This window comes from Drosophila yakuba, chromosome 2R (assembly GCF_016746365.2).
Source record: "Drosophila yakuba strain Tai18E2 chromosome 2R, Prin_Dyak_Tai18E2_2.1, whole genome shotgun sequence".
NCBI classification, from domain to species: Eukaryota; Metazoa; Arthropoda; class Insecta; order Diptera; family Drosophilidae; genus Drosophila; species Drosophila yakuba.
Window position 1 is genome coordinate 19996199 of NC_052528.2, and position 21297 is coordinate 20017495.

The 21297-nt window shown below is 48.7% G+C and overlaps 1 protein-coding gene across 21 annotated transcripts in view; it reads left to right on the forward strand.

The window, feature by feature from the left end:
* The window catches only part of LOC6531525 (PDZ and LIM domain protein Zasp), a 55737-nt gene that overhangs the window by 33686 nt on the left and 754 nt on the right, over positions 1–21297 (forward strand). For 2 of the 21 annotated variants that reach the window (XM_039372091.2, XM_039372090.2), the window contains exons 3-14: positions 918–1069; positions 1144–1300; positions 2460–2593; positions 3257–3351; positions 4618–5002; positions 5745–5939; positions 7012–7120; positions 9637–9954; positions 10549–10693; positions 15017–19496; positions 20792–20975; positions 21029–21268. In XM_039372091.2, coding sequence (XP_039228025.1) covers positions 918–1069; positions 1144–1300; positions 2460–2593; positions 3257–3351; positions 4618–5002; positions 5745–5939; positions 7012–7120; positions 9637–9954; positions 10549–10693; positions 15017–19496; positions 20792–20975; positions 21029–21268 — 6594 coding nt within the window. Of the gene's footprint in view, positions 1–917; positions 1070–1143; positions 1301–2459; positions 2594–3256; positions 3352–3599; positions 3765–4037; positions 4279–4617; positions 5003–5744; positions 5940–7011; positions 7121–8231; positions 8555–8826; positions 9955–10548; positions 10694–11272; positions 11480–13402; positions 13585–15016; positions 19497–19782; positions 20693–20791; positions 20976–21028; positions 21269–21297 lie in introns of those variants that run through there. The other 19 variants (XM_015195897.3, XM_015195887.3, XM_015195902.3 and 16 more) reach the window with 19 other exon arrangements.

Sequence of the window (21297 nt, forward strand, 5' to 3'; positions counted from 1 at the left end):
GTGCCAGGGATTGAGTGTGTGCTTAGTTGGTTAGTTTGGCTGATGAAGCGACATTGACAGGCCAAGTGACTTTCATACTAAGCGGCTTTAAATTTGCCCGTAGAAGGCCGAGTTTAAATGGAGCTGAAAAGCTGGCCTGAAGGGTATGTTTTTAGACACTTTGTTTTTGCAATATTAAATGTTCAGTAGGGACTATAATTACAATTTGTCAAGAAACATAGATAATAGAATCCACTTTCTGCAATTTATAATCAGTTACTATCGTATTCTACATTTGCGAGTACTGTTTCCGCAAACCAAACTTGGAACTGACTGACTAGTCATTCGAAACCCTTCGTGCTTGAGTCATCGCCTGCCATTTCAATTTCAATTTTAAGTTTGAAATTTGAAAATTCTCTGACGGCTGTATGCGTCAGTGCCTCCCACACAGCCGCTGGCCATATAGTAGAATCTCCGGCGTAACTTTTACGATTTTAATCGTGCAAATTTATGGCATTTTCCCGCACGATTTCCCCGTGGACGTCGGAGCGCCCGAAAACATGCATATATTCGGAAATAAATAAATGATGAAAACAAACACCAAAAACGCACACAAAGCAGCGCCTATAAAACTAAACTTTGGCCAACAGTTGTGGGCCACAAAAAACACAGATACATATATACATATACTCGTATATGTATATGTATATCTTTATCTGCATGTTTCGATGGACATGGGGGATATATTCGGCCAAAGTCAGCGCGAGTTTGGAACTCGGAGTGCCGCTCATAATTTTTGCAGTTGCAGCATAATAAATTTTAAGCCCGGTTCGGCCAACTAGGCATTTTCAGGGTAGTGAGTTATGGCCATGGCAAATCGATGTTGAGTTGAGTAATGGTTACTAACCGGTCTCTGTTTTTTCTACGATTTTTTCCAGGTGAACGCCGGCAGCTTGTCCGAGCAGGCTGGCCTCCAGCCCGGCGATGCGGTGGTCAAGATCAACGACGTGGATGTCTTCAATCTGCGGCACAAGGATGCCCAGGACATTGTGGTGCGCTCCGGCAACAACTTTGTCATCACAGTGCAGCGGTAAGTAGATGGAACCACACTTTCCAAAAGCTAAGTGCTGAATATTATCATAATTTTCTATTGCGATCCTATAGCGGTGGCTCCACCTGGCGGCCGCATGTGACACCGACTGGCAATGTGCCGCAGCCCAACTCGCCGTATCTGCAGACGGTGACGAAGACCTCTCTGGCTCACAAACAACAGGACAGCCAGCACATCGGCTGTGGCTACAACAACGCGGCCCGTCCCTTCGTGAGTGTACTAATTTGCAATCACGCAGAGTATAGTCCCATACCCCATACCCATCCTCGCACTACCACATCATTTATAAAATTCATAAACTGGCAGCCCAAAGTTGGGAATGCGGAAAGTTTTAGTGGCCCAGCTGATGCTGACGTCCTGATGATGACCAATGATGTTGATAGTTAGTCCTTGACTGCCCACACTCAACACTCCTCACCTCCCATCCCCCATCCCCCTATTCCACACGCCTCACACTTTGCGTTTATTTTGTTGTCTGTCTGTGGCTTTTCATATTCATTCATTTCATTTTCGGTTGTTGGGCTGGGTAACCTAACCCCGAACCCATAGCCCCTAACCCCAAACCAGAAATCCCGTAGACCCCAACCCCAAACACTCGGTATGAGTTGACAACATTTGCATTTATACGATGTCTGTCTGTCTGACGCTCAGTTTGTTTGTGCGTAGTTTTGAAAAGTGTCAGAATGAGTAATGAATATGAGTGCTAGGATTATTTGCCTGGCAAGAATTAATGTGCAAAAGGTCTCTCTCACACACACACACACACACACCCACGCATCTGTATCTATGCCATGCCATGCATAGTAATGTCTCTCTTGGTGCGTCTGTGTGTGTGATATGCATACATTTACGTAGATTTTATTGTTATGAATTTGTATAATAATAGCTCCAGCCAATGACAACGGACATGAAATTGATTTGGGATCATTTTATGTGCCAAGTTTCAGGAACAACATTTTGGGAAGCGCAGCAACTTAATTTGATTTAGAGCCGTGTAAGTTATCATAGTTGAAATGGTACTGAAATACTGCAAACACACTCATATTTTAGTGTTTCAGATACACAACTCAATCTGGAACAGAAATGTATTCTTACCGAGATTGATTCTCTTATTTTGAATAGTCAATTGATATTTTGAAAGTGAGTTACAGATAACAAACAGAAAAATGTTTAGGATCCATTTCAGTTAGGTTTGCATTGTGAGAAGTGCAAAGGAGAGCTTAAACATGAAGAAAATAACTTCCAATTACAATAAGTGCGTGGGCGGACTTCGCTTGTCCTGTATTCATTTCACCAGAAACTTTGCTAATTTCACACTTTCTGAGCCTCATGTATTTCCTACTACATCTCACACTTATTTTTTTTTCAGGCCAACGGCGGCGATGGCGGCGTGAAGAGCATTGTCAATAAACAATACAACACCCCGGTTGGCATTTACAGCGATGAATCTATTGCGGAAACACTCTCGGCCCAGGCGGAGGTTTTGGCTGGCGGTGTGCTCGGGTAAGTTTTTCCGGGAAAAGACTGGGCGAAAAGCTGGGCAAAACAACTGGGCAACAAACAATTGTCTGGGCCGCAGCCGTGACAGTGCAAAATATCAGGAAAAGTTTTACTTAAAAGTGTTCTTTCCCAGCTCTGCTTTGCGCTGAACCACAAGAAAAAATACAACAAATTTAGCACACTCAGAAAGCAGAAAGAACCGCCGGCCGGTCGAAACGGAGAGTGCAATTTGGCAAATGATAGCCGTTGCTGCAGAAGTCGGGCCAAGTGCTTCGGCTTGTGCCAGTTGTCGACTTTTGCGGGCCAAAACGCACGCGTGGGACCGTGGCCCGCGCCTTTAGCGCTTAATTTCTTTGGGGGATTGCTGGCCAACGCGGCGGATGCGTAACAATCTTGTTGCCGCCACTCACTCACTTAGTGGAGCATACTTTCGGGCTGTGCTGTGTGCACGCCTGAAAGTATGCTACGCGCTGAGCTCAAGAGCTCTTGGTTTCATTTACTCCTGCGTTTCGGGTTTTTATCCCAATCGTTAAAGCTCACTTTGCTTGCTCTGAGATTCTGGTCCTTTTCCATTCCCGTTTGTTTCCTGTTCGTAGTGTTTTCGCACAGCATCCGCAGTTGCTGAGCTTTCTCAATTGTAGTTTAATAAATTTATTCTGCTTTCAGCGTGAACTTCAAGAAGAACGAGAAGGAATACCAGGGCGATCGCTCCGAGGTGCTGAAGTTCCTGCGCGAGGAGGAGACCGGCCAGTCCACTCCAGGTAATGACGCCAACTATGAGCTGGCCCGCCTGCTGCTCATCCTGAACGACTGTGCCAATCCGTTCGTGAGCGATGTGCTGGGCGATTAGCAGGGGTTGGGCGAGGTGGGCGGGCAGTCTGCCAGATGCTAGCCAATGGTTTTTTTAAAACGCCCAGCAGGGACCTTGAAATGGGTGATCTAACGAACGCGATACGATTCCAATGTAACCAAATGGTTTTTTGTTTTTTATTGTCGTTTAACCCATCAGACAAGCAGAAGGAGATGGACTTTCGTTTTCTCTATGTGAAGACACATTTCTAGTGCCCACACACAGTCATGTCGTTAAATTTATATATATATATATTAACCAACAATTTCAAAGTCACCTGCACGGAATAAGTCGTAGATAATAAAGTATTATATTTAGTGAGAAGCAATAGATTTTTTAGGAGCAATCACTTTGTAGTTGATCGATAGAAGGGGTCATGTAGTTTAGTTATCTGATTAGTTTCGATTAAAGCATGAGCTATACTTTTGTGTCTTGCCAGCTCATTTCTGTCTCCCATTGATTGCTATGGAAAACCTAAAGACACACCCATTTGCCAAGCCACCTTCTGTCTATCTATCTGTCTAACTCATGTTTGTATTTAAACTGTTTTTCATACGCACCAAAACAAACAACTATCGACAACACACACACAAACAGCATTCGGCAACAGCCACTACGAGCATGATGCACCCCAGCAACAGCAACAGCAATATCAACAACCACAACAGCAATACAACCAACACCAGCAACACTATCACCAGCAACAGCAACAACAACAACAACAGCAATCGAGCGCCACTCGCCATGTCAGCGCCCCCGTGAACTCCCCCAAGCCCCCGAGCACCGGCGGACTCCCAACTGGCCAGAACATTTGCACCGAATGCGAGCGCCTCATTACGTAAGTGCCTCCGATTGGACATCACCTCCTTGTGAAAAGCATACAGGGTATTGACCTGCACTGATAGGGTAATAAGTGATGGTATTCCGTGATCTAGAGATCCAGCAGATCATCTTATTGGACCCATGAAATACCCTCTGTGTTGTGTGTAAACTAGCATTTGTGTATGCACATTGACTAACAGCCAGAACAACCGCGTTGCTTTCGCATTATTAACTAATTCCCGACAACTAGTGGGGTGCTTAGTGGGTTCAGTTTCCTGGAGCAGACTTTAGGCAGGTTGTGTAGTACATGATTTATCCAAATAACTCACTAAGCTCTTCCGCTTCAATGACAAAGAACCACACAGTCCCGCCAACTTCTACTGGACACAGAGCCACGCAATCGGCGGCAACGAGCGACGCACTCCACTGCACCACCAGCAGCAGCAGGATGAGCGGATTGGTGTACCATTGCAGTCCAATACCCTGGCGCCGGAGGCCACACACAGGCCCAGTTTGCCGGTGGCCCCGAAGGATGGCGTGGAGCAGCCCAGACAGGATCAGCAGGAGCAGCCCGATCCGCGCATCATTGTGCTGCCCATCTGCCCCGGCCTCCAGGGTCCCGAGTACAAGGCCGAAATGGAGGCGGCAGCGGCGGCACTGGCCACCGACCAGGATGGACGACCACGTCCATTGGCCGCCAGCGGACATCCGGCCTGCCAGCTGTGCGGCGTGGGCATTGTGTAAGGATGCGTTGTTCGCCGTTCAATGATAATTCATTCGTCTGCCGTTCAATGCCCCACCAACACCACCCCCACCTCCACCCCGTGTGTCTGCATTTTAATTCGCATTTATTCCACGAACTCACGGCCGCGAAGTCAATTGTTTGCCATTCACGCAATATTCCCAAGCACCTGAGCCACCAGCCTCAGTTTCAGCTCCAGCTCCAACTCAAACTCCAACTCGCGCAACAGCCAGGAACAAAGCTCGTGATCCAGAGCAGATCCATGGGAACCATCATTTGTATTAATTTGTATGCCAATTTAATTGGCTCGCCGCTCGGAGCTTAACTCAATAATGCATTATAGCTCTTTACATATTTCTCGCATTACCTGCAACACGGCTAACTGATTGCCTTTTGGGGACTGTTGCACGTTGCAATGTACACACACAAATGCACAGAGAACTCTATATCAGTAGTAATCCAGTAATCAAGTGCTTTTCGATCAATCATCGCGTTCAGTGTCTGTATTTAAGAGGCTCTTCTATGGGTTTGATGTGCAAAAATTAAGTAGTTAAGCTATCAGCAACCGTAGTAACCATAATAATACAAGATAATACTTGACTTGACTTAAAAGGAAACCTAAAGCCATTGAAAAAGGGAACATATTGAATCACATATGACCATCAATGACCCCTGAAGAGCTTCTCGAATTCTCATTGACTTCCGCTAATAATCCCACTCTTTCCACACCAATTTTTCAGTGGCGTTTTCGTGCGCATCAAGGATAAGAACCTGCACGTGGAGTGCTTCAAGTGTGCCACGTGTGGCACCTCGCTGAAGAACCAGGGCTACTACAACTTCAACAACAAGCTCTACTGCGACATCCACGCCAAGCAGGCCGCCATCAACAATCCCCCCACCGGCACCGAGGGCTACGTCCCCGTCCCCATCAAGCCGTAAGTGATCGGAGTTATGGCCAATATTTTATCAGATTTTTTGTACGTCGTGCGCCTTTACACGGCCAATTGGTCGGTGGCGGGAGAGGGGCGGGTAGAGAAGGTCCTGGGCTCACATGAAAATGAAATATAAATAAATTCAGCGTATTCGCATATGCCAAAATACAACTGACATGCCGGCGACGAAAAATCGCCCATGCTCAACCGAGTATTTACAGTGGAAAATACTCTTCAAAGATATATGGTTGCTTGAAAAAGTTAGTTAACTAAAGTTGGCATTGAATTAAGACTTAAAATTTACTTTTCTACACTACAAGGCGTAAAGTACATAAACGTAGATCAAGATTGCATAAGTTGCGCAGAAGTTATAGATGATTATTTGGCAGAATTATAGGTAGTTCTTCTTTAAAACTTCTACTAGATTTTTAAAGCTAAAGACTCTTAAAAAGGTCTATAGGTACGAAGGGTATAAGCAACTTCGAATTCAACAACCCTAGCGTTTTCATTGCCTTGTTTTATTTTTGTTTGGCCAATCGGCGCTTTTGGAAATGAAAGAGGCGACACTGATTGCTCTGCTGACGTGTCATCGGCTGTGCCGCAAATTTTTAATAAATGAATTGCCAACATATGTGTGTGCCGCATACTTTGCATGCCAACTAAAACGATGGGCCAGTACTTTCCCCACTTTTCCACCAATCGATTGCGATTGTAATATGAACACACATGTATACACACCTATAGGAGTATGTGGGAAAAACGCCTGAGGGTGAGGGTGTGCGATATTGCTGGTGTGTCAAAAATGTTCAAACGACCAGTGACAGTTGCAATTTGCATTTGGCATTTGGAATTTGTTTTGGGTTTTGGGTTTTCTGGTGGCTGTTTGCTTAATTTAAAACAATGTCGTTGGCCGGACCAAATTAAAGGTCTGGCACTGGGGGCCAATTAGGCGAACGGCTGCTGACAGCCAATTACCGCTGGCGAATCTGATTTATGTGGCACTTGTCTAAGATATTTTCTATCTTTTCTATTTTCGCCATTTTCCATTACTGCCGCTGCCTACGACTGACTACAGCAACACCAAGCTGAGTGCCTCCACCATCTCGTCGGCCTTGAACTCGCACGGTTACGGTGGCAACTCGAACGGCTACTCCAATGGAAACTCCACCCCTGCTCCGGCACCGGTAAGTACAGATTCCGCCAGGTGGCCATAGAAGTCCCACCTGTCAAGTGTTAAGTGTTCCCTGCCGTGGCTAAAAACAATGTCAGACACTCACCGAAAAACACAGATGTATCGAGATAGAAACACAGCCAAACTCACACAATCAGAAGGCAAAGGCAGTGGGTTTTTGGGGAAAATCTGCTGAGGGTTTTCCACCCCGACAGCCACCTTGTGCACCTGAATCTGCTTTCGCAACCATTCAACATTCAATTCTATCATATTGCTAGGGAAAATGTTTGCTTAAATTCAGCACATTTCGCCGGAAGCGCCAGCATCCGACATATGCTAAAATGTTAAAAATCATCTGCAGAAACAGGAGGGCGGCAGAGAAAAATGCAATATAATGCAAAAAGTTTTTGCCAGCAAAGAAGTTCAAGCATCTTGTGCAATTTTATCAAGAAAACGCTTCTTGTTTACTGTTTTCTTTGGCTGCCGTTCCGCACTTTTCCACTTTTCCCTGCCACAAAGCGATCAAATGAAAACGCAAGAGCTGTATGCATTTGCAAGCAGATAGCAAAACTTTGTGTAGTTATTTGTGCAAATTATTGCAAGACATAAAGAGCATAATTTTCACAGACCTTATCAAGTGTTTTCATGTATTGATCAAATGGTTAATTCATTTAAACTGATTTGACACGTTGCCATTTTCATTGTTTTTTGTGTGTGTTTGCCTGTGTTTCCATGTATTTTGCTCTGTGTTTTTGCGTGAGTCCTCTGCTCGCCTTGCATGGATTTATTGTTTATGTTTGTTGCATCGACCTACGGCTGATTGGGTGAGCAGATCAAGGGTTTGGGATGGGTGTGCTTTCATTGACAGATTGAAGACTTCCCCCTTGGCACGGATAGGCGAATCAATCCGATCGACATCACCAGATTGATTGCGCGGCGGTATAAATAGTGAACGGCTGGCGAGTCTATTTTACTAGTTTTCTGTTTTTGCCGCGGCCAGCGCATTTCGCGAAAATGTGCAATGGCTGCTAGAAGCTAAATATATATGCCAAGCGCTGCTTTTTACTCATTCGTTCTCGGTTATTTTTTTTGTATTTTATTTTTTGCCTTTTGGCCATCTATAAAAAACACACAGCTGCAGCGTGTTGGCAACTTTTTGGCCGCCGTGGCCGCAGTTTCTTTGCGCCCTGTGCTCAGTGCGCATCTCGTGTTCCCAACAACGGAGTTCGTGTGCGTGTCCGTGTCCGTATCCGTGTCCGCGAAGTGTCCGTAACTGTGTCCGCAGCGAGCGGACAACGGAGAAGCGACCGCGGTGACCACGTAAAGTGTCCAGAAAGCGGTTTACGTGCAGCCCTCCAACGATCAACGATTAGCGAATCAAGTGAAACGACTCTAATTCAGTGACTTCAGCTAAAGAGAACTCTTCTAGCGAATCGGATTTGCAAAGGTTGCATAATCACCAATCACCCAAGTGGATTACCCAAGGAATATGGCTTCTTTTCAGCATTCCCCTGTGGGAGTGTTGCTTTTATTTAGACCTCCCATTGACCTTGACCTATTAGCCATTTTTAGAACACCACCACAAGCACACACACAAAATTAAGTATACGCAATGGGGTTTTAGTTCATCAGCCGTAGGTTGTGCTCCACTTTGCAGTGCTCGTGCATTTTAATTAACCGCCTTTGTTAACCCCCGCCTGCCCGCATTAACCCATTTAGCCTGAGTCTGAGAGCAGCCAGGAGTTGCCCCTGCCACCGCCCCCCTCGCCCACCCAGCTGCTGCAGTACGAGGCGGAGCAGCAGCAGCAGCAACAGCAAGTCCTTCCGGAGCAACACATGTCCCCCATCCAGCAGCAGCACCAGCAGCATCAGAAGCAGGAGCACACTCGCACCCACAGCAGCCTGTCATCCATTTCCAGTGGCTCCTCCTCCTCCGGAGTGGGCGGCAGCGGCAGCGGCAGTGGGAGTGGCAGCGGCGTGGGCCAGAGCCAGCAGAGCTACTCCTCCACTCTGTCCCTGGATCGCTTTGGTTCGCCCCTGCACTCGCGCCAGACATCCGGCTCCTCCACGTCACTGGAGGTGGCTTTGGCTGCTCCTGGCGCTGGCCAGGGCGATAATTACACCATGACGCCGCCCTCCCCGCCGCCACCGCCTCCTCCGCAGGCCACCACCGCTCAGTCCGTGACGAATTACAGGCTGCAGGGTGCGCAGAACGAGAACGACATGAATACGCAGAACAAGAGCCCCAATGCGTACAACCAGCTGCTGAAAGAGTACTCCAACAAGCTGCAGCAGCAACACCACCACAACACCACACAGCACACGACAGCAACAGCGGCAACAGCACCCTCACTCAAACACAACAACACGGCCAAGCCATTTGCAGTGGCAGTGGCAGCAACAACCCCAACAACCCCAACACCCCAACAACACCTGCCACACCAACAACACCAGCAACACCAGCAACAGCCGCTTGTGGCAGCGCTAACGGCGACACTTGCTAATCAATTGAAATTTAACCCACATCAGGTTGCAAGCTCGCAAGCAACAGTAGCAACAGTAGCACCAAGCGCTGCAACAGCAGCAGCAGCCACACCCCAAGCAGCAACTGCAACAGATAGCCCAGTTGCAACAGCATCATCATCAGACAATATGTCCGCCTACGTGGCAGATGAGCCCTCTTCGATTTATGGCCAAATTAGCGCCGACTCGGTGGCAATAGCACCACCAGCACCACAACCACCCACCGCCGGCGGGGGCGATCAGCCCTTTGAGTACGTCACGCTCACCGGCAACGTCATCCGCAGCGTGCAGGCTCCCGGAAAGGGGGCGTGCCCCAGCTACAAGGTAAACCATCCCACTCCGCACCCCCCAATGGGCCCCAAGGTCGAGGTCAGTGAGCAACAGGGAGGAATTCCATTTAAAGGACAGTTGGAGTGTGATAACTCAGTTAATCTTAATCAAATTGGGACTTCAAAGTTAATATAAGAGTTGAGATGAAAGCTAGCAGTGTAGCCCTTTAAAACTAAAACTCGTATCTTGGATATGAATCTATGATTCTAAGTATTAGACAAGATTTGTTAAATTTCTATTTTATTTAAAGGCTGTCTCCGAATGCTAGGCAAAGTCTTGAGAACGATAAATTAGCTAAATCTATATTCCCTAAGTAAATATCCTGGCTAAAGGATATATGTTTGACACGAATCCCCGCTGCTCACTGTCCTTGTCCCACTCCAATGACCATCGACTAGTCCAAAAAGTAAGTACCTTGCACTCTGCTCCGCTCAGCTCGCGCCGCAGCTCGCTCAGATCAGGCGCTAATGAAACTAATTGCCCAGTGTTAAGTGTTGTAATGTGTTAGCTCCGAATGAAACCGAAGTGAATGCAGCTAAAATGCAGTACCATACTAATGGCCCACTTCCACTTCTCCCCCTTCCAAAGGTGAACCAGGGCTATGCTCGTCCGTTCGGTGCCGCCGCTCCCAAGTCGCCGGTGTCGTATCCGCCGCAGCAACAGCAGCAGTCGCCGCGTCCCGGTGGCCAGAACCCGTACGCCACCCTGCCACGCAGCAATGTGGGCCAACAAGGTAAGGATGATAATGATGATGATGACGACGGCTGTCTGTCAGAAGGTGAATGGGTCTAGTCGCTTAAGCCAATTGGGATTTTGTAACATATTTTTGTACCATATACCAAAACCACCTTTAAAATAGCCCGCAATTTAGTTCCCTTGTTGTTAGCCTGAAAATATATGAGTGATAGATGAGGAGGCAGTCGATCGATTGTTGTATAGTATTAACCGGATTTCTGTTTTGTAACCAAAATGAGTTTTATATATACGTTTATTTATCGAAATAAATTGCACATGACTTAACCGTAAAGCCGTGGACCAAACCGAATAAAAGAACTAACCAACAACAGACCTCAAATGATCGAAATTATCGAGATGCTTCTGGCAAAATTTACTAAAACCATTTTCTGCTCGTTTTATACCCCGACCCACGTGAGCAACTAAATGAAAACTATTTGGCAAATGTGGCTGCATAAAACATTTAGCATAGCTTAGGTTACTCTACATATATCGTACTATAGAACCTACATACCTATATATTTTGTCTGCTGCCCGTGTATATATACCGATTTCTCTGTGCTGTGTACATATGTAGGTCGTAATGTAAGGTACCAACAACAGCAGCAGTACAACAATCAGCAGAAGCAGCAGTATAGGAACTCTTACCCCATGGGATCTAATTATAGCACCCCGAGTCAGTCCCCCTACATCACCTCCAACACCAACAACTATAGCAACAGCAACACCAACAACAACAACTATAGCACCTACAACAACAACAATAATAATAATGTGTACCGAGGTAAAATGCTGCCGAAATGCAACTAGAAACTCGCATTGCCTCACGCAGCCAAAGTTTATAGTTAGAAATTCACAGCCGTAGATTAACTCACTTGTTGAGTACGATATCATCCGAAAGTTGCTGCTTTAAAGACTTCTGCCATATCACATGCCCGCATAAAGTCCATATATACACTCGTACTTGTATGTAAGCCCATTCAGGTTGAAGCACACAAATGAATTTCATTAGCAGGTCCGATTATACGCCCTTCTCCATCCAACTCCCCCGAATGCATTAATAATGGAAACATTTTGTTGACAAACTCAATCAATAGGTGGTAGGGGGTGGGGGTGGCATTTTAAAATGTGTTTATCATTATTATGGTACCCAGACGGGAAATTAAAACTGACAATGGCCGATGTAACCGCGGGTTGGAAAATGGCGGGGGCGGTGCTATCGGCGGTTTCAATGCCAATGCGATTGCCATCTTCCACTTCCGTGTGCCAGTCGAAAGTGCTGAAAGGCGAACTGTGAATGGAGATGCAAAATCGAAGGGAAAAGGGGTATAAAGTGGGTGGAAACCCAACCCAACCCAACCAAAGCAAACCAAACCAAACCGATCCGAAAAACCAAACCGAATGAAAGCAAACCAAAGCGATACGCTGCGTATACGTAACGCGTTGCCATTGCAACGAAACGGGAGCCATTCATGTTCACAGAAATAAATGATATAAAATGTATTTGGTTGCCGCTGCAATTCCTGCCTCAGCCTGCGTGGCTGTTGCCATTGTGGTCGCCTCCTCTGCGCTCCTTTTCACCAGGATAGGGCTTTAAATGCAGCGCAAATATCCCAGTGCGGCAAATGAAGAAGGCCGCACACAGTGGGTGGTAAAAGAAAATTACCCAAAAGTCACACTAAGCCGGGAAAGATCATGCAAATCATGCATATCAAAAATATTGGATTGAAGTATTGTCAAGACTATAAATATCAATAAGTATATTTTATGTTGTCCTTTCCAACTTTCATACCCTCCTATAACTTAATGTGCGTTGGATTTTCTTGCTCACTGTGATTTTGCGGCCTTAACAAGAACACTTTGGGGCCTCTCGCGGCAATTTCTGGTATTTTTTCTTCGCCAACTGCACATATATCCTTGCAGCTCCCTGTTTGTCCGTCTGTCTGTCTGTCTTGTTTGTTTGTTTGTTTGTTTATCAATTACCGCGCTGCCATGCTGGCTGTCATAACGGAAATGAATTAACAACAAACACGGCCGCGCCAGCAATCGCACTATCAATTTATGGGGCAATTTTTGCCAGTGCCGCCTTCGTTAAGCAATTAAAAATGCAATTAGCCAGGGACGCGAACTGCTGAGCATCCCTTTGCTCCAATAAATCTTCATTTGGCCAGGAATCAATCTCCTAATCAAGGCGAAAATCACGCACAACCGCAGAAATCATTTGTGGTTTTCGGTTTCGGGGTTTCAGAGTTTCGTTTGCCTAACCAAAAATCGAGTGGCGTCATATGAGCAAATCCAGTTCCCAATTTTCTGTGCGGGGGAAAAACAAAAAAAACAAGAAATGTGCTGGCAAACAAATGTTTGCTCTGCGCAAATGCCAGCACGCACAGGCAGCTTTTCCCACACGGAGCGGGAAATGTAAACGAAAGCAGATAAATTACCAGCCATTATTATACGAACAAGCATCCGCCTCAGTTTCACCCAGGAATTTTCCGCACTTTTCTTGGCGAGAGCGGGCGAATATTGAAGCGTGCCAAGGGGCCATACATCAAATGGTTGGCATTCGTCAGAGCGGAGGATTTATCGAGGGCACTTTCACCATCTAATTCCAGTGATGGGGCGGAACTATTGTCCCGGGCCTATTAGCCATTTAGTCCTTAGCCAATATTCCACGAATAACGTTTGTTTTGGTTTCTGCTTCTTTTAGGTTACGGTTACCCCTACACGTATTAGAAAATCCCCATTGCCTCACACACAAATCAAAAGGCGTGCAAAGTTGGCGAAATTCTGGAAATTCTACGAAATACCTAAACATATTAAAACCTTCTTATATTGAATGGAATACTATGAGTTTTAAGCAATAAACTGCGAATATATACTTCAAACAAATACTCCCTGAAGATCTTTATAAGAACCATAGTATAAATGCTTCGTGCCTAACCGCATACTGCTTAAAGCGCTCTAAGATATAGAATTCTGAGATACATATCTGTGTCTAGATACATAAATACTAATCGAACTGTGTCCCCTGCTATTCTAAGAAATTTCTTTCTTTGCACAACTTTGCATGCCTTTTGTCTAAAAAAAACCAAAAAAACAATAGAATGGGGGTGAAAACAGGGCCAAAAATAATAAACATAAAGAAGAACTTTTGCCTCTTATTATGGCCGAAAAACTTTCTGTTGCTGCTGCCAACATTTTTGATATGACAAAATATTTGCGGCAATAATTTCGTTTCGTTGGCCTGTTTGTTTTCCGTTTGTTTCTGCCACAGAAACGCTCTTGTGTCCTGTGTCCTCGTGTTGGTCGTGTGTTTCTGCCATTTTCAATTTCTGCGAAATTACAGCCAATACCGAATTATGCATAATAAAATCCAATGACTACCTGTCGACGCCATTTTCCCAATGTTGAACGGCGGCTCCTCCATTTGTTGTTGTATTTCTCTTTATTTTTTTTTGGAGGGATGGAGTCAGACGTGGTCCCATAAAAAATGGAAGTAAATATGCGTGCCTAGCGAGGAGAATTTCCCAGCTCCCTGTGTGTGTGTGCAAGTGTGTGTGTGTACGCGTGTGTTTATTGTTGCTCGCCATGAAAATGGCTCTGAAAATAAGAAATAAAAAATTTATTTGCCTGGGCATGGGGCATAAAGCGGCTATTGTTGAATCGCATTTAATATTTTCCCTCTTTATACGGCCAGCGATACACCGTTGTTTGTTTGTCTGTCAACAAATTGCAATGGGGCTGGGGTGAATGGTGGGGTTTTGGGGCGTAAAACTTTTCCGATCCACTCATTGCTTCGCTTCGATTGAGTTGCCTGACTTAACCGTCTTCCTGCTCGTTTCTGTGTGCCCTCAACTTGACCATCCATACACCACTTGAGACACTCGAACCACTCCAGCGCCCATTACCCACACTAAGCACCACAAACTGAACGAAATCACGACGGAGTTGCTTTAGTTTTTTGCCGCCAATTGCCTTGTAGTTTTTAGAACAAGTTGTGCCCATAGTTTCTAAGCGCCTTCGAATCCGCTGCCGCTGTCAACGTTGCACCACCACTACTGATCCACTGATCCACCGAACCACTGACCACTGATCCAACTGATCCAACTGATACAACACCAACGCTCTGCCGCTTTCTCAGTGCCAAGGACTAACAAGCGCTTGTCTTTTGTTTCTTTCTGCTCTTATATTTGCCCTGTCCGCCAAATAAACACGAACAAACCAAACTAACAATGCACATATGCACCCTGAAACATACAAATAAACCCTGCACCCAAAAAAACACTTGACCCCTGCTGTTTGACCCGGACCCATCGGGAAGGTGGAGAGGCTGTGGAGGAACTGCAGCCGGAATTCGAGGAGGAGGATTGCTTTGAGATGGACATCGAGGTGGCCCTGGCCGCCAGTCGCCAATCGCAGCGTGGCTCTAGTTTCACCTGGCCACCGCCGCAGGATGACAGCCACTTGGCGCCCACCGCCGCACCACTCTATATCCCACCGCCGGAGACGCAACATGTGGTGGTTTCGAATCCGGTGCAAGAAGTGCCTCCACTGCCACCTGGAGGAGCAACTGCTCGACTAGATCCGCAGCCACAAGTTGGAGCCTCGGCCAACGGAGCTCCCCAGTGGCAGAGTTACTCCGCTCCACAGCTAACAACCGCTAGTGCCCGCCAGTTGGCGGAGCAGGAGTCTAGCTCGGATAGCTATACATCCACGTCGACCACCACGACCACCACTTCGGAGGAGTATCAGCGAATGTACGCAGCCCAGGTTCAGGCCTATCAAATGCAGGAGCAATCTGGCTCGGAGTTCGATTACCAGGTGGATTACGGCAGCACCCAGGATTCCATGCAGGACTATCCGTCCGGCAGGAGAAGTGCCCAGGAGTGCGTGGACTCCCTAGCTGTGCCCTTGAGCACCTACAAACTGGTTGATATGGTAAGGGAGGTTACACCCAGTCCCGTGACCACTCCCACGCAAACTCCTGCTCCTGCTGCTCCTTCGACTCGTCGCGTTGTGTTCAACGATGAGCCCGAGATCAAAGAGCTACCCCAACTACCCGATGAACTGGAGACCATACCGGAAGCCTCCGAAGCTGTAGAGGATCGCGAGGGTCTCGTGATCGAACAGCGGTGCCAGATCCTGGAGAGTGAACGCAAGTTCCAGCCCACACCCGAGATCAAGATCGAGATTGCCCCGGTGCGCCAAATACCTCCGACCAAGATTCCCAACCCAATGCCCAAGGAGTGGATTAATCCCATGATTCGAGTGTTGACCACAGCCCCGGAGGTTCCCTTCCACCTGGTGGAGTGTCCTTTTCCCCGGCCCTGTGGTGATGATTTTGAAGCAGAGGCCGCCGCCGCCGAGGCTGCCAAAGCTCGAGAGGTTCCTGCTCCTCCTCCTCCTCAAGTTTCTTCTGCTCAACCGGCAATAGATCCAGTTGAGCCATCACCTGCACCCTTGCGGGAATCTCCACCCCGAGGATCCCGACTCACCCAAGCCATGGTTACTGCTCCCGAGTTCGAGCTCAAGTTCGCCCCTCCCGCTGACCAGGGCATCCCACTTCCAGAGGAGACCGAGCCCTATATGCCACCACCCATTGACACGAAGCCCTATTTGAGGGAGGATTACCGACCCAAGTCACCATTTGTGAGTGCTCTAACCACCGCTCCCGATCGTCCCTTCGAAGGTCACTTCGACAAGGATGTGCCCATCCACATGATTGACCTGCCCACCCCCAAAGAGCACCTGAGCATGTGTGATGCCCTGTGCACCGCCCCCGAACGTGGTTACACTCCCCTGAATCCCGAGAATGCGATGCATCGCGTAGACGAGGAGCAAAAGCAACAGGAACTCAAGAAGCGTGAATTTCAGGTGCTGGATCACGAGGAAGAGCTGGGCATTCGACCAGAGCCTCCTCAGTCCGTGGAGTTCTACGAAACGCGAAGAGATCAGCCACGGAAATCCTCCGCCTTTGCGGCCATGCAAGCATTCCAGCCATCCCGTGAACCCCTGTCCTCGAACACGGTTTCGAACGCTGGAAGTGTGCCCGATACACCAAGAGACTCGATTGTGTCTGCCCTGAAGGAGGAAACCGATCTGGAGTACCAGAAGTACCTCAAGGCGCAGCAGCGCAACCAGAAAAGATTGGACTACTTCCACCAGAAAGAGGAGGAGCTCTCGGGTCTCCAGGGCCAGCAGCTAACACAACTTCAGAGGGAGCTCTCCAATCAGCAACAGAGTCTGCTGAGCCAACAGCAATTGCAGCAATCCAAGTTGTTGCAACTGCAGCAGTGCGTCCAAAGCCAAGAGTTGCAGCAACAGATGCAGCATCTCACCCAGAAGGCACAACAGCAACCTCCTCAAGCTAACCAACAGCAGCAACTGCAACTGCAACAGCAACAGCAACGGGGTTCCCAACAGCAGCAACACTCCCAAGTAACCCAAAGAACCCAACAGCAACAGCAACAAGTGTCCCAACAAGTAACCCAACAGCAACAACAAGAACAAGAACACTCTCTGCTCTCGCAAACCACACTCGCTGAGACCCAAACCCTTCAGGCCAATGCCCAATCTCAGAGTTCCGCTTCCTACAGCTCCAAAGCGACTGCTTGCTCTAACTCCTCTTCCACAGTCCCACCTGCCACCACCTCTACCGCTTTCGCACCTGCTCCAGCTCCAGCTCCATCTTTAGCTCCAGTTCCCACCAGCACACCTGTCCGACCATCAGCTTTTGCTGTACAAAGTAGCTACTGCAACAGCCAGTTCGATGCCCACGAACTGATCGAGGAGACCGTCGAGGAGCTCGAGCACTCGCCAGTCCTGTTCCCGCCGCCCTCCCCGCTGAGCCACCTGACCAAACATGGCAAAGCCGTACAGTCCGGCCTCCACAAGGCGGACAGCATCCCCAAGTACCAGCGCAACTGGACGGTGCTGCCCACCCAGAGTCCCATTCGCACTCCGGAACCGCAGGAGCTGCGCGAGAACGTACCGCTGGCATTCGTGGATGCCCCGAAAGCACCAGTTACCAGTGACTCCTCCACTGTACATAGACCCATAGCCCAGGTGGCTGCGCCGACAACTGTGGTTGCTCCTTCCCGGGAAAGGGAGAAGGAGCGACGGCCACAGCTGTCGGTGCCCATTATTGTTGAGGATCGATCGGGTCCAGTAACGATGGCTTTCCAACCGTTAGACGAACTGGTGCGACCGGATCAGGCCCTGACGCCCACCAGGCCGTACACCCCGTCGCTGACCAACAAGCCGGCTCCAATTGTGCCCTTCTACCAGACGGAGGAGAAGCTCGTTTTCGAGGAGTGCTCGGCCACCCATGCCAGGAACTACAACGAACTGAACGCCTCGCCTTTTCCAGACAGAACACGTTCTCCGGCTCCGGGACCACCGCCAAATCCGCTGAATGCCATTCGAGCACCGAGGATGAGGGAACCGGAAACCAAGTCCAATATTCTGTCCGTGTCTGGAGGTCCTCGCTTGCAGACGGGCTCCATAACCACCGGTCAGAGCTACCAGGGACAACTTTTGGCCCACTCCGAGCAGAGTTCCCAGTCGGCCAGTCAGAGCTTCAGCCAGCAACCGGAGAGGATTACCGAACAAAGGGTGGGCAACCTGAACATTCAGCAGAGGGAGCAGTCCTCCCAGCTGCAGCAGCAAGCTCAATCGCAGACCCAGAGTCAGACACGCAGCCAGGTGGGAAACACCCAAATTGAGAGGCGTCGCAAGGTCACCGAGGAGTTCGAACGCACCCAGAGTGCCAAGACTATTGAGATCCGAACTGGCTCGCAGTCCGTCAGTCAGTCAAGGGCCCAGTCGCAGTCCATCAGCCAGGCCCAGAGCCAGGCTCAATACCAGTCCCAGAACCAGTCGGACACAGAACGTCGCTCGTCGTACGGCAAGACGGGATTCGTGGCCAGTCAGGCGAAGCGTCTGTCCTGCATGGAGGAGGAAATCAGCAGCTTGACCAGCCAATCGCAGGCCATCAGTGCCCGGGCCTCGGCGCTCGGAGAGGGCTGCTTCCCCAACCTGAGATCGCCCACCTTTGACTCGAAGTTTCCACTTAAGCCGGCTCCCGCGGAGTCTATAGTTCCCGGCTATACAACTGTTCCGGCGGCCACCAAGATGCTAACAGCACCACCACCGGGCTTCCTGCAGCAGCAGCAGCAACAGCAGCAAAGGTCTGCCTTCTCGGGCTACCAAGCCACCACTTCATCGGTGCAGCAGAGCTCCTTTGCGAGCAGCTCGAAAGCCACCACCTCATCGCTCTCATCCTCATCAGCATCAGCATCTGCTTCAGCATCAGCATCAGCATCCGTCGCGAGATCGTCGCAAAGTCTAACCCAAGCTTCTGCTATTACTACTACCACTAATAACCAGGCCACCACGGCCTACAGGAGCAGCAATGGCAGCATTACCAAGCCTAATCTGGCCTCGCGGCCATCCATCGCTTCCATCACAGCTCCAGGATCAGCAAATGCTCCCGCTCCTGCTCCTGCACCATCGGCAGCTCCAATCAAAGCTACTGCTCCATTCAAGGCACCGATTGTTCCAAAATCGGTGATAGCGAACGCCGTTAATGCCGCTGCTCCGCCTGCGCCCGCTGTCTTTCCGCCAGACCTGAGCGATCTGAACTTGAACTCTAATGTGGATAATTCCCCAGGTGCCGGAGGAAAGAGCGCTGGCGCCTTTGGAGCCACCTCGGCGCCCAAGAGGGGCAGGGGTATCCTGAATAAGGCGGCCGGACCCGGAGTGCGCATCCCACTGTGCAACAGCTGCAATGTGCAGATCAGGTGAACAGAGCATCCCCGAGTTTTGTTGTGTTCAAAGTTTGATTCTATTGTTAACTAAGATTGCTGTTATTTATTTGTGCCCTTGAATGAATCTAATCCGCTTCTGAACACCTTGAGATTGATCTTTGATTTTCTCTGCCATATTGATCTTTCCTAAGTTATAATATTATATTTTGGGATCAGCTTCCTACTGATAAGCTTGATACCACCCAGTCATACTAATTCGCCTGCCACCAATCTAACCCATTCGCTATTCTGTGTTCTGTTTACCCCCATTTTGTTGCAGTTCCCACAGGAGCTCAAAGCGCTGCCAAGTCCACTAATCCGCATGCTAGTCCGCAAACCTTCGCCACCTTGCCACGCCCCCATCCTCAGGCAACTGACACACACGCCCAGGAGCTGCAAAAGGATCTCCAACTGGAGTCGGATGCCACTTCCATGCTGGCTGAATCTGTTGGAAAGATTAATATGGGTGACAAAACCCAAGCATTTATGCAGGAAGCTGGCAAAATTATTACCAATATGTTGGAGGCACGATTGGCCAACAATGGTGGCCAGAATGGTCCACTTTCCCATGCGGGTAGCTCTTTGAGTTTGCGCAGCAATAGCAGCTCCAATCTCTCAAAGAGTCCGATGATCGTTCGCAAGCGCTTAGATCTCGATGACTTTAAGAATCTGGATCCCACCCAGCCGGTTGCATTGCAACCTGTTATAGCCGTACATTCACAGAAGGATCTGCCCGCTGAGGTGGGAAATCAGAAGGCGCAGCCGCAGGTTCCTCGGGTGGAACAAACCCTACAGATGGAACTGCCGGCCCAGCATCCCATGGGCAAGATACTTGATCTCTGCGATAGTGGCAAGGCCATCGACGCACCTGAACCGGTGGCATTTAGGAACAATTTGAGACGCACTGGCGCCACCCATGCGGCTGATCGAAGATCCTACATAGAACCTAAGCAGGGTGCTAACAATAGCACCTCCGTAAGCACTCAAATTGGCAATCAGAATGGTGGGCAGGCGGCCAATCAGAATGGCAGCCAGAGTAGTGCACCCACATACAGTGTTTCCGTTAAAGCCTTGGGACCTCACAGTGAAGACCAGACCACCATGTCGGAGGAGAACGAAAGGGCCGTGAGTCAGTTGCTCAAGGAGGGTAAGCGACCTGTGTGTTGTCAGTGCAACAAAGAGATCACCTCGTAAGTACAGCCTGCTACTTGTTCGTGTTATTTCATTTCTTTTTTTTATAATAATATTTAAAATTTTCAAACTGATTTGTTTATAACTCGTTTCCACAGAGGACCCTTCATCACGGCATTGGGCCGCATATGGTGCCCGGATCACTTCATCTGCGTGAACGGCAACTGCCGTCGTCCGCTGCAGGACATTGGCTTCGTTGAGGAGAAGGGTGATCTGTACTGCGAGTACTGTTTCGAGAAGTACCTGGCGCCCACCTGCAGCAAGTGCGCTGGCAAGATCAAGGTGAGACTTGAAGCTACCCTCCATTGATTTAACATACTAATGGTATTGCATAGGGTGACTGTTTGAATGCCATTGGCAAGCACTTCCATCCGGAGTGCTTCACCTGCGGCCAGTGCGGCAAGATCTTTGGCAACAGGCCCTTCTTCCTGGAGGATGGAAACGCTTACTGCGAGGCCGATTGGAACGAGCTGTTCACCACCAAGTGCTTCGCCTGCGGCTTCCCCGTGGAAGCTGGCGACAGATGGGTGGAGGCCCTGAACCACAACTACCATAGCCAATGCTTCAACTGCACGGTAAGTAGTCCTTAACATCTGAACTCTTA